Genomic DNA, 14,270 nt, shown 5'->3' with positions numbered 1-14,270 from the left:
ATGCTGGAAAGTGGAAACAACCTATCACAGTTCAGAGTCAAGAGTACTCAGTACAGCCGACCAGTTACTGAGTCCCAGAACCGTCACACCCAATGAGGCACAGACAGGGGGGACACAGTCTGGATGAGAAGAGATCAAAATTGAGATTCAGCATTTAACCCTTTAGTTAGAGTGTCAGCTCTGCAGGACACATACTGTATCTCTATATACTGTCTCTGTATGCTCTCTGTATATTAGAGCATCAGCTCTGCAGGAAACACATCTCTATATACTGTCTATGTATGCTCTCTGTATATTAGAGCGTCAGCTCTGCAGGAAACACATCTCTATATACTGTCTCTGTATGCTGTCTGTATATTAGAGTGTCAGCTCTGCAGGAAACACATCTCTATATACTGTCTTTGTATGCTCTCTGTATATTAGAGCGTCAGCTCTGAAGGAAACACGTCTCTATATACTGTCTCCCTATGCTCTCTGTATATTAGAGTGTCAGCTCTGCAGGAAACACATCTCTATATACTGTCTCTGTATGCTCCCTGTATATTAGAGCGTCATCTCTGCAGGAAACACGTCTCTATATACTGTCTCTGTATGCTCTCTGTATATTAGAGCGTCAGCTCTGAAGGAAACACGTCTCTATATACTGTCTCTGTATGCTCTCTGTATATTAGAGCGTCAGCTCTGCAGGAAACACATCTCTCTATATACTGTCTCCCTATGCTCTCTGTATATTAGAGCGTCAGCTCTGCAGGAAACACATCTCTAAATACTGTCTCTGTATGCTCCCTGTATATTAGAGCGTCATCTCTGCAGGAAACACGTCTCTATATACTGTCTCCCTATGCTCTCTGTATATTAGAGCGTCAGAATCAAACTTGCCATCACTAGCCCCAGCGTTTCCCCGCGGTGTCCAGACTCCCGGCTCAGCTCTCCTTTACTAGAATGGAGCCGCTACTTCCTGTATAGGCCCGGCTCACAGGCGGAGTGATATCAGATGCACCCTGCCTGTGACAGGAGGAGCCATACACAGGGAGCAGCGGTTTTGCTCTATACTGCAGCCGCATGCTTCCTCCCGGGCTCAGCCACAGACAGACACAGTGTCTATTACAAGCAAATCTCTGCAAGTACCTACCCACTACTATTACCATGTACTGTCACTGTGTGTGTGTGTGTGTGTGTGTGTATATATATATATATATATACATATATGCACAGGCATAGCAGTCCACGGTTGGCGGATCACATTTATGCGGGTTGGCGGTTCACATGTATGCAGGTTGGCGGCCCACATTTGCACAGACATAGCAGCCCATTGATTCAAATGGGCTTGGGCTGCTATGCCCTCGTTTTCAGCTGAAAAAAGGTGCATGCAGAATTGAAAAAAATGCAGTGGCCGTGAAATCCATCCTGCTTTTGCACCATGCGACTTACCTGCAGTTCCTGCACAGGCAAACTGTGATTTTAAATGCTGGGCCTACATATATAAAAACGCAGAAAGCATGCCAGAGCAGGAACTGCAGGTAAGTCGCATGGTGCAAAAGCAGGATGGATTTCACGGCCACTGCATTTTTTTGCTGCATGCACCTTTTTTACTGTGGAAAATGCAGACATAGCAGCCCAAGCCCATTCGAATCAATGGGCTGCTATGTTAAATAAAAACACCGCTCCTCCTTCAGGTTTAACCACTTCTGGACCACAAGGATTTGCCCCCTTAATGACCAGGCCATCGGATCGGAGCCGCGAGCCAGGACCAGTCATCACCAGGTAGGCCAGACACTGCTTGATGGCTTATTTTAGGCCTGGTTCACAGAGTCTGTACTGACCGACTATATAATAATGTGCAAAAGTGAACCAAAGTCCTTCAATTCAGCAATGAAATTGAAGTGAGGTAGAAATTTAATAATTTATATTTAATAATTGAATGCCGTGATAATACCGTATAACATGGCCTTAATGACCTTAATCAATTAATTGCAGCATGGAAATCTGATACCGTCACAAGCCTAATCACATGACATCACTCTTATCTCTATAAATGAAATGCAGACCTGACCAGAGAGTTGAGGAGGATTCTGGGAGGTCACATGACATTACTCTTATCTCTATTAATAAAACACAGACCTGACCGGAGAGGTGAGGAGGATTCTGGGAGGTCACATGACATTACTCTTATCTCTATTAATAAAACACAGACCTGACCGGAGAGGTGAGGAGGATTCTGGGAGGTCACATGACATCACTCTTATCTCTATTAATAAAACACAGGCCTGACCAGAGAGGTGAGGAGGATTCTGGGAGGTCACATGACATCACTCTTATCTCTATTAATAAAACACAGGACTGACCAGAGAGGTGAGGAGGATTCTGGGAGGTCACATGACATCACTCTTATCTCTATTAATAAAACACAGACCTGACCGGAGAGGTGAGGAGGATTCTGGGAGGTCACATGACATCCCTCTTATCTCTATTCATAAAACACAGACCTGACCGGAGAGGTGAGGAGGATTCTGGGAGGTCACATGACATCACTCTTATCTCTATTAATAAAACACAGGCCTGACCAGAGAGGTGAGGAGGATTCTGGGAGGTCACATGACATCACTCTTATCTCTATTAATAAAACACAGACCTGACCGGAGAGGTGAGGAGGATTCTGGGAGGTCACATGACATCACTCTTATCTCTATTAATAAAACACAGACCTGACCAGAGAGGTGAGGAGGATTCTGGGATTCTAACATGATATTCCTATTGGTTCTCCAATACAGAGATTTCCTCTGGTGAAGTCAGGTGATCATATGACCATCACAGTGCCTCCATGTGACTCCCTAAAACCTGAGAGACACAACATGGAGAAGATTCTAGAAGTCACCAAGAAGATGATGGAGCTGCTGACAGGAGAGGTGAGCGGTGCTGGGAATTCTGGGACATTATCCAGTAACAGACAAGGGATGTGTCTGGATGGTGACTGTATCATTGTGTGTGTCAGGTTCCTATAAGGTGTCAGGATGTCACTGTCTATTTCTCCATGGAGGAGTGGGAGTATTTAGAAGGACACAAGGATCTCTACAAGGACGTCATGATGGACAATCAGCCGCCCCTCACATCACCGGGTAAGAGGAGACTTTATTGTAAAGGAGAGAGCAGTACGGAGGGTCCACCTAGATCCCCCATCATCTGATAAACACATAGAAACAATGTATTCTCACTTCTGAAATTCCCACAATCATTCTTGGTGACTTCAACATCCCTGTTAATTTTTCCACTCCTGCTACTTCTAAACTTCTGAGCTTAACCTCCTCCTCTTATGACCTAAAACAATGGACACACTTCTACTCACTTTAATGGCAACTGACCTCATGTTCTCCTTCTTATGCAATCCTTGCAACCTTTTCAACATTCCATTCCCTCTCTCTGATCACCACCTCATTAGTTTCACTCTCTACTTGTCCTCCGCCTTGCCTTTCAACTACCGAACAATTACCTGTAGAAAAGTTCGCCATCTTAACCCTTCATTTCTTTTTTCTGTTACAGAAGGTCTCTACAACATAATCTCATCCCTGTCCTGCCCCCACCTGGCCACTTCTGTCCTCCACAGTTCACTGTCATCCACCCTGGATGCCTTGGCCACCCTCACTATACACAGAATCAGACCCGACCGCTACAACCCTGGCAGACAGACAATACCAGAAGCCTCAAAAACATAGCTGTGCTCTTGAGCGTCTGTGGCGTAAGACTAAGTCACAGCAAGATTTCAGCCAATATAAATCTGCCCTCCAAAAATACAATTCCAGTCTCCACACTGCCAAACAGACCTATTTTATCACAATCATTAACACTCCGTCACACAGTCCCCGTCAACTCTATTCTACCTTCAGCGCTCTACTTCGTCCTCCATTACCTCCATCCACTAACTTACTCACTGCCCAAGAGATTGCCAATCACTTCAAAAATAAGATTGATACAATTCCGGATGAGATCTCTACTCTACAGATATCTCCCACACCTTACACTCCTTGTCCTCCTGCACAATCAATTCTTCCCTTGTTTAACCACTTTAACTCCGCCCACCTTACATTTACTGCCGCACTCTGCCGCTGCTGGACAAAGCGGCGTAGACCTACGTCGCTCGCCCAGGAGACTGTAGGGGGCGGGCGCACGCCACCGGGGGCGGGCACGCGCCACCGGTGGCGCGCTCCCGCCCCTGCTCATTCTCTGGGGACAAACATGAAAGGACTGGCGCAACCAGACTGAAAAGTAACCTCAATGGGCTCCTAATGATCAAAGGAAAACTAAACGGACCTGAAAGATGTTACAAAAGAGTCCATGGAGTCCATACATGAAACCGGTCTGTGCTCTCCTGAAGGCAGCTTAATCTCAAGTGTAGAAGAAAAGCTTGCAGGATGCTGGAAAAAAAAGAAAAGCGCCACTCTGAGTGCAGTAAACTCGGTACTTTATTAGCCATATACCATCATGGGTACTCACAAGATAAAAATTGTAAAAACATGATGAATTCTTCAGATGGTCGATAGGTCCAAGGCCTCAGCGAGGGGGGGCTGTTGTGCTCCAGACAAATCCGTGGCTGACTGCAAGAGTCAGCGATATGCGGACCTAGGGGACACCAGCAGCGCCTTCGGCGGTGGACTTCCGGGTTGGGCGTGGAACGTGGGGCGTGATGACGTAGGCGACGCGTTGTCGGAGCATGCGCTCCTTCCTCAGGCCTCTGACAGAGGCCTGAGGAAGGAGCGCATGCTCCGACAACGCGTCGCCTACGTCATCACACCCCACGTTCCACGCCCAACCCGGAAGTCCGCCGCCGAAGGCGCTGCTGGTGTCCCCTAGGTCCGCATATCGCTGACTCTTGCAGTCAGCCACGGATTTGTCTGGAGCACAACAGCCCCCCCTCGCTGAGGCCTTGGACCTATCGACCATCTGAAGAATTCATCATGTTTTTACAATTTTTATCTTGTGAGTACCCATGATGGTATATGGCTAATAAAGTACCGAGTTTACTGCACTCAGAGTGGCGCTTTTCTTTTTTTTCCATCATTCTCTGGGGAGCAAGCGCATGTGACCGGTGGCTTTGATGGCCGCCGGCCACTCGCGATCTCCCGCAGCAGAGAGAGTTAACACAGCCGTCTGTCATTCTCCCTGAAGTGATCACAGAGGCTATGTGATCCTGCTATGTAGGATCGCATGTCTCTGTGGTTACTTCACTAGCCACACCCCTGACAGTTAGAATCACGCCCCTAGGGACACATTTAACCCCTTGATCACCAATACAGTTAACCCCTTCCCTGCCAGTGTCATTATTATAGTAACAGTGCATATTTTTAGCACTGATTACTGTAGTAATGTCACTGGTACCCCCAAAAGTGTCTAAAATGTCAGTTAGGGGGTCTGATCTGTTCGCCGCAATGTTGCAGTCCTGCAAAAAAGATCGCAGATCGCCGCCATTACTAGTAAAAAAAAAAAATGACATAAGTCTTTCCCGTAGTTAGTAAACGCAATAACTTTTGTGCAAACCAATCAAAATACGCTTATTGCAATTTTTTTTTTTTTACCAAAAATATGTAGCAGAAAACAAATTGCACTAAAATGTTAAAAAAAATTTGATTTTTACATTTTTTTTTGAGAATTTCATATAAAAAAACATGAAAAATATTATTAGTTTTTTTTTTTTTAAATTGTCGCTCTTTTTTTGTTTATAGCGCAAAAAATAAAAATCGCACAGGTGATCTGTTTGTGGGAAAAAAAGGATGTTAATTTTGTTTGGGTACAGCATCGCACGACCGCGCAATTGTCCGTTAAATTCACGCAGTGCCGAATCGCAAAATAGGGCCTGGTCATTTGAGCAGCCAAATCCTCCGGGGCTAAAGTGGTTAACGCATCTACTATAAAGGAAGTCACTAAACTTTTTCTAACGCCCACCTAACTTCCAGCACCCTGGACCTGTTCCTTCTCAAATACTACGGTCTGGCTTATCCTACACGCCATAACTCACATCTTCTTCAACCCCCTAAAACATGCACTAGTCACTCCCATACCAAAGAAAGCCTCACTAGACCCCACTAATCTTAACCTAAGACCTATCTCCTCACTCCCTTTTACCTCCAAACTCCTTCAACGTCTAGTCTACAACCGACTGAGCAAGCCCCTCATTGAGAATTACCTACTTGATCCCTTTAAGTCTGGATTTTGCCGGCAGCACTCCACAGAAACTTCTCTCTTTAAACTCACAAATGACTTACTAACAGCTAAAACTAACAGTCATTACTCCGTACTCTTACTCTTTGACTTCTCTGCTGCTTTGGTACAGTTGACCACCCCCTCCTCCTCAAAAAACTAAATTTGCTTGGTCTCCGTGACTGCGGTTCACATCTTACCTATCTCCCCGCGCCTTCAGTGTCTCTTACAACTCCACTTACTCCTCTGCTACTCCTCTTACCGTTGGGGTCCCCCAAAGTTCTGTCCTTGGCCCTCTACTATTCTCAATCTATACCTCCTCTCTGGGTCAGCTAATAGCCTCCCATGGCTTCCACTACCATTTCTATGCTGATGACACCCAAATCTACCTCTCTACCCCTCAGCTCACCCCATCAGTCTCCTCCCGCATCACTGATCTACTAACAGACATATCATCCTGGATGTCTCACCACTTCCTCAAACTGAATCTATCTAAAACTGAGCTCATAATATTTCCTCCCCCATATTTCCTCCTACTGCAACTCATTGGATTATCTTTACACAGACTATCCCCCCTTCAGTCCATAATGAATGCTGCTGCAAGACTCATCCACCTTACCAACCGTTAAGTGTCCTCCACCCCTCTCTGCCAATCCCTTCACTGGCTTCCACTCACCCAACGAATACAATTAAAAGTACTAACAATAGTTTACAAAGCCATCCACAACTCTTCCCCCAGCTACATCACTAACCTGATCTCAAAATATCAACCAAGCCGCTCTCTTCGGTCCTCCCAAGACCTCCTGCTCTCTAGCTCCCTTGTCACCTCTTCCCATGCTCACCTCCAGGATTTCTCCAGAGCTTCTCCCATTCTTTGGAACTTTCTACCCCAATCTGTCCGACTGTCCTCTAATCTATCCATTTTTAGACGATCCCTGAAAATCCTTCTCTTTAACCACTTTACCTCCGCTCACATGGAGGCTACTGCGGCACTTTGCCACGATCCCGTCCAGCGACGTAGACCTACGTCGCTGGACTCCTCCCCCTGTAGGTGGCGCTCGCTCGCCGCCGGAGGCGTGCTCCCGCTGTTTTCATTCACAGCGGGAGTCGGGCCAGGGGAGGAGCAGCGGCGATCGCCGCTGCTCTTACCCGATCGTCGGGGATCGAGTCTGGAGATCCGCCCGCTGTGTGTAAACACAGCGGGCGGATCTCCATAGTGACAGGGAGTGACAGATCGGAGTGTTCAGCATAGCTGGACATCCGATCTGTCCCTGTCTCACCTCCCCCCACACACGTCAGTAAGCACCAGGCATACATTAACCCCTCCCTCTCCAATAAAATTAACCCCTTCACTGCCAGTGCCATTTTTACAGTAACAGTGCATATATATAGCACTGATTACTGCAGTAATGTCACTGGTACCCCCAAAAGTGTCAAAAATGTCAGTCAAGGGTCCGATCTGTCTGCCGCAATGTCGCAGTCCCGCAAAAAAAATCGCAGATCGCCGCCATTACACGTTAAAAAAAAAAAACACCAAAAATGACAGAAATCTTTCCCGTAGTTAGTAAACGCAATAACTTTTGCGCAAACCAATCAAAATACGCTTATCGTGATTTTTTTTACCAAACATAGGTAGCAGAAAACAAATTGGCCAAAAATTTTAAAAAAATTTGATTTTTACATTTTTTTGGGGGGGAATTTCATATAAAAAAATGTGAAAAATATTGTTATTTTTTCAAAATAAACGCTCTTTTTTTGTTTATAGCGCAAAAAGTAAAAATCGCACAGGTGATCAAATACCACCAAAAGAAAGCTCTGTTTGTGGGAAAAAAGGACGCAAATTTAGTTTGGGTACGGCGTTGCACGACCGCGCAATTGTCAGTTAAAGTTGCACAGCGCCGAATTGCAAAAAGTGGCCTGGACGGAAGACAGCAAAATCCTCCGGTGGTAAAGTGGTTAAAGAAGCCTATCCGGCTTCTAATTCACTGTTTCACTTTCTTCATCAGCTCATCCCCCACAGCTATTGCCTTTTGTATCAATTGACCCTCCCTTTTAGATTGTAAGCTCTAAAGAGCAGGGCCCTCTCATTCCTTTTATACCAAATTGTATTGTAACTGTAATGTCTGCCTTCATTTTGTTAAGCAATGCGCAAACTGTTGACGTCATATAAATCCTGTATTATAATAATAATGTATTCAGTCAGTGTGTGTGTTTCCTACAGATGGATCCAGTAATGGGAACCCACCAGAGAGATGTCCCCGTCCTCTGTATTCCCGGGATTCCACACAGGAAGGTCACACCATCCCTCACCATCATCAGGTAGATGAGGAACAATCACTGATAGTATCATTAGGATCTGTACATTATCTGCATTGTTACCATTGATGTCATTTTTATTATATATTCAGAGTGGAAACCTCGGGGATGCTAATATTGATGTTAAAGAAGAGTATAAAGAGGAGGATGAGGAGTATGGAGTGATGGAGAAGTTTTCAGAAGGACACAAGGATATGATGGAGCCACCTAATACAAGGAATCCACCAGAGAGATGTCCCCGTCCTCTTTATTCCCGGGATTCCACACAGGAAGGTCACACCATCCCTCACTGGTTGGTGGATTAGAGCATCTAGAACATGGACTCGTAGAGACGTTGGGGTTGATTTACTAAAGGCAAATAGACTGTGCAATGCAAGTGCAGATGCTCCAGAGCTTAGTAAATAAGGTAAAGCCTCACTTTGCAAAGAATATCCAATCACATGCAAGGATAAAAAATGTATAATTTAGCTTCCCCTCGGATATAGAACAACACACTTATAGAGCACAGTATATTTGCCTTTAGTAAATCAACTGTGGATTCTTTTTGGTGATGTCACAATATTTAAGCTTATGTCATACAGATTTTATTATTGATCTTTTTCTTGGTTTAGGTTGAAGATCTGATAGATATAAAAGTTGATGTTAAAGCACAAGAGGAGACGTATGAAAGGGATGATCAACAGTCTGCAGAGGTGGCTGGAATAACAGGGACATCAAAGATCAGCACAGGTGGGTCATTAACCACTTGCCGACTGCCGCCCAACTATATACGGCGGCGGTCAGCCCCTCCCAGGCAACGTGATGTACCGGTACGTCACTAGCCTGGGAGCGAATAGGGGGTGAGCGCGCGCTGGGGGGGCGAGCACGCACCACCGGAGGCGTGCTCCCGCCCCGCTTGTACCTGAAGAAGCCGGCGCGTGTGACCGGCGGACCCGATGTCCGCCGTTAACTCGCGATCGTCGGGTAGAGAGGGAGAAAGGCAGGCGGCTAATGTAAACAAAGCCGCCTGTCATTCTCCCCTGTGTAAAAGCACAGATCACTCGGTCCTGCTATGTAGGACCGTTGATCTGTGCTGTTACACACACAGCCACATCCAATCACAGTTAGAATCACGCCCCTAGGGACACACTTAACCCCTCCCTCTCCAATAAAGTTAACCCCTTCCATCCCAGTGTCATTTTTACAGTAACAGTGCATATGTATAGCACTGATTACTGTAGTAATGTCACTGGTACCCCCAAAAATGTCAGTCAAGGGTCCGATCTGTCCGCCGCAATGTCGCAGTACCGCAAAAAAAAACGCAGATCGCCGCCATTACTCGTTAAAAAAAAAAAAACAACAAAAATGACAAAAATCTTTCCCTTAGTTAGTAAACGCAATAACTTTGCGCAAACCAATCAAAATACGCTTTTTGCAATTCTTTTTTTTTACCAAACATATGTAGCATAAAACAAATTGGCCTTAAATGTTAAAAATTAGATTTTTACTTTTTTTGGGGGGGGGGAATTTCATATAAAAAAATGTGAAAAATATTGTTATTTTTGCAAAATTGTCGCTCTTTTTTTGTTTATAGCGCAAAAAGTAAAAATCGCCCAGGTGATCAAATACCACCAAAAGAAAGCTCTGTTTGTGGGGAAAAAAGGACATCAATTTCATTTGGGTACAGCATCGCATGACCACGCAATTGTCCGTTAAAATAATGCAGTGCCGAATCGCAAAATAGGGCCTGGTCAGAAAGGGGGTAAAATCTTCCGGGGCTTAAGTGGTTAACACTAAATACACTGCATACTCCTGACCCCTGCACTATATACTCTATGTTGTACATTACATATCCTGACCCCTGCACTATATACTCTGTTGTACATTGTATACTCCTGACCCCTGCACTATATACTCTATGTTGTACATTACATATCCTGACCCCTGCACTATATACTCTGTTGTACATTGTATACTCCTGACCCCTGCACTATATACTATATGTTGTGCATTACATACGCCTGACCCCTGCACAATATACTCTATGTTGTACATTACATACTCCTGACCCCGGCACTATATACTCTATATTGTACATTACATATTCCTGACCCCTGCACTATATACTCTATGTTGTACATTACATATCCTGACCCCTGCACTATATACTCTGTTGTACATTGTATACTCCTGACCCCTGCACTATATACTATATGTTGTGCATTACATACGCCTGACCCCTGCACAATATACTCTATGTTGTACATTACATACTCCTGACCCCGGCACTTTATACTCTATATTGTACATTACATATTCCTGACCCCTGCACTATATACTCTATGTTGTACATTACATATTCCTGACCCCTGCACTATATACTCTATGTTGTACATTACATACTCCTGACCCCTGCACTATATACTCTATGTTGTACATTACATACTCCTGACCCCTGCACTATATACTCTATATTGTACATTACATATTCCTGACCCCTGCACTATATACTCTATATTGTACATTACATAGTCCTGACTTCTGCTTTCTCTCTCCTCTACCCACTGCTATATATACACATAATATGGATTCTCTTTTGTTACACCCATTTTCTACCAGCTGGTAGAAACATGTAAAAGTCTGATGATTTGATTGAGCACAGACTTTTACATGTTGTTAATAATTAGTGATGGGCTGAACCCCCCCCCCCCCCCCGGTTCAGTTCGCACCGGAACTCCAAAACAGTGAAAAAGTTTGGCCCCAGCCACAAACCCTACTAACCACTTCAGCTCCGGAAGGTTTACCCCTCTTAATGACCAGGCCATTCTTTGCGATTCGGCACTGCGTTACTTTATCTGACCATTGCGCGGTCATGCGATGCTGTGCCCAAATGAAATTGTTCCTTTTTACCCACAAATAGAGCTTTCGTTTAAGGGTATTTGATCACCTGTGCAGTTTTTATACACGTAGCAGCTATAAACATAAAAACAGCGATAACTTTGATAAAAATATATATTTATTTTTTTCTTTCTGCTATAAAACATCCAATAAAAAGATCGAATTTCTTCATCAGTTTAGGCCAATTTGTATTCTGCTACATATTTTTGGTAAAAAAAAAATCCCAATAAGCGTATATTGATTGGTTTTCACAAAAGTCTACAAACTCGGGATTGTTTGATTAGAAATGGCGGCAATCAGTGGTTTTTAGCAGGACAGCAACATTGCGGCAGACAAATCGGACACAAAGTGACACTTTTTGGGGACCATTGACACCAATACAATGATCAGTGCTAAAATAATGCATTGTCATTGTACTAATGACACTGGCAGAAAAGGGGTTAACATCAGAGGTGATCAAAGGGTTAAAAGAGTTCCCTGGGAGTGCCTACTAACTGTGTGTGGGGGAGGTGCTTTGATTGGGGGAAGACAGAAATCCATGTTCCTGCTTAGCAGAAACACAAGCTCTCCGTCATCCCCTCTGACAGAACAGCGATTTGCCTTGATTACATAGACTGCCTTTCTTCCTCTCTCACAAATAATTGCCGGGTGCCGGCGAACATCGGTTCCACCAGACACACTGATTGGCTCCCACTGTGTCCAATCACAGCAGGGCGGGTCGCTGGCAACACGCGCACCCTAGGCCCTGTGCAGGAAATGACGTACAGGGACATCATTTCACAGATGAGGGCCACCCTGCCGCAGTATATTTCTGTGGGACGGTCCGAACATGAAAAATCTAATGTGCCATTTTCAAGGCTTATATGCAAGTAATTGGCCCTAAAAAGGGTATGAGGGTCCGGGTACTGACCTGGGGGACATCTATCAATGCAACATTTTTTTAAATAGACAATAGGACAAGGCTGCCAAGACAGTCTGTCTGACTATACATGGAATACACATCTAGGTTTCACAGACTCCATAGCAACAGGCCACAGGTCTCACAGTGCAAAGTGGGATCAAATCTCCATATTTCTTGAGAGACACTGTTGACAAATATTACTGTCCCACTTGAAGCCATCCAAACCATTAAGTAGCTGTCTTTTAATCCCAGTACCATCACAGAGCCCCTCCTGCCTCAAAACACCCCCCATGTTGAGGACATGTGGCCTGGTATGGTTTAGGGGGGCATTTGCTTGTCCCCCCCTTTCCTGGCCTGCAAGGCTGCATGCTCGAATAAGGGTCTGGGGGGTGTTCAGCGAACACCCTAAAGGGCGATGTAAACAGAAACTGATAATGAGGGAGGAGTCAGTAACCCAATGATGGTGGTCTTCATGCTCCCCCATCCTCACTCTCTGACCTCTGGTGGGGCTCAGCCCTGCTGTTATTCACGACTAAATCATGGACAAAATAAGGAAGTGCAGGACTTCTTGTGTTGGGAAGATGGCAATGAGTGATAGAGGGGGGAGGGGACACTTATCCTATAATCCCCTCGTCACTGTCACTCCTATAAAAGACAGTTCTCGTTGTTTCCTCACTCTCTGACTAAGGTCCATGAATAAAGAAATGAACTGGTAGGAGATCAGAGGACCCATTTACTAGTTACCTTGAGGGTGGAATTGTAAGATCCTCAGAGACAAAGCTGCCTGATGCGGGCAGAGTCCTGGTTTAGGGGAACCAATCTGCTGATGTCTAGTAATAATTTTTGTATTTCTATTTTAGTACATGGATGGGAGATGAGGAAAACCTCAGAGGATTGTCTCACTTTGTCTCCAGACTGTAAAGTAGAAGATGAGGACATCACACAGTATAGTCTAGGAGAAAACCTGGCTACCACAAATGTCCATCCGGCACCACACAGTGTAGATGAACCATCGTATTCCTCTTATCCTGAGGAACCTCAGACTGTGAGGGACAGTGTCGGACCATCGTATTCCTCTTATCCTGAGGAACCTCATACCAGGGAGAAGCCGTATTCCTGTCCTGAGTGTGGGAAATGTTTTTCACAAAAGTCTGATCTTTTCAAACATCAGAGGACTCACACGGGAGAGAAGCCGTATTCCTGTTCTGAGTGCGGAAAATGTTTTGGACGAAAATCAGAACTTGTCGAACATCAGAGGTGTCACACGGGGGAGAAGCCGTATCCCTGTTCTGAGTGCGGGAAGTGCTTCCGTGTTCTCTCCACACTTAAGGTGCATAAAAGATCTCACACAGGTGAGAAGCCGTATTCCTGTCCTGAGTGTGGGAAATGTTTTCTACGAAAATCTGATCTTTTCAAACATCAGAGAACTCACACGGGAGAGAAGCCGTATTCCTGTTCTGATTGCGGAAAATGTTTTGGACGAAAATCAGAACTTGTCGAACATCAGAGGTGTCACACAGGGGAGAAGCCATATCCCTGTTCTGAGTGTGGGAAGTCCTTCCGTGTTCACTCCACACTTAGGGTGCATAAAAGATCTCACACAGGTGAGAAGCCACATTCCTGTCCTGAGTGCGGGAAATGTTTTTCGCAGAAGTCCAATCTTAAAATACATCAGAGATTGCACATGGTGGAGAAGCCATTTACCTGACCTGTGTGCTGGAAATTTTTTTCAGATAAATCCAGACTTAATATGCATCAGAGATTGCACACAGGTTAGAACAGTGCTTGACAAATTTGCTATGAATCTAGGAGCCAGCTAAAAAAATTAGGAGCAAGTTATTTTTATTTTTTTGTAGCATGTGTTGTCAGGGCAAGTAATTTGCGCCCCCTAACTCTAACTTACAGCAGAGCGGCCAGTCGATAACTCCAATGTAACGCATTACGTCAAGGTTATGGGCTGGCCAGAAAGAATGACATTAAAAACCTG

General features: G+C 44.9%; 2 protein-coding genes across 3 annotated transcripts in view; both read left to right on the top strand.

Moving 5' to 3' along the window:
- LOC309550773 (gastrula zinc finger protein XlCGF66.1-like) overlaps positions 1-8,609 on the top strand; it is a 150,806-nt gene extending 142,197 nt beyond the window's left edge. For both annotated transcript variants that reach the window (XM_082251109.1, XM_082251108.1), the window contains exons 2-4: positions 2,772-2,906; positions 2,993-3,116; positions 8,411-8,609. In XM_082251109.1, coding sequence (XP_082107235.1) covers positions 2,772-2,906; positions 2,993-3,116; positions 8,411-8,574 — 423 coding nt within the window. In that variant the 3' untranslated portion in view covers positions 8,575-8,609. The remainder of the gene's footprint in view (positions 1-2,771; positions 2,907-2,992; positions 3,117-8,410) is intronic.
- Positions 8,610-12,245: 3,636 nt separating this feature from the next.
- Positions 12,246-14,013, top strand: LOC309550281 (uncharacterized protein; the record flags this gene model as incomplete). The annotated part of the gene is made up of 2 exons (XM_082250686.1): positions 12,246-12,251; positions 13,317-14,013. 2 exons carry the CDS (start codon positions 12,246-12,248, stop codon positions 13,989-13,991), a joined length of 681 nt encoding a protein of 226 aa, XP_082106812.1. The 3' UTR covers positions 13,992-14,013.
- Positions 14,014-14,270: the final 257 nt, after the last annotated feature.

This window comes from Pelophylax lessonae (genome assembly GCF_965119305.1).
Source record: "Pelophylax lessonae genome assembly, chromosome: 3".
Lineage (NCBI taxonomy): Eukaryota > Metazoa > Chordata > Amphibia > Anura > Ranidae > Pelophylax > Pelophylax lessonae.
Note: the sequence above shows the minus strand (reverse complement) of the source record. Positions and strands in the feature narration are given on the sequence as shown.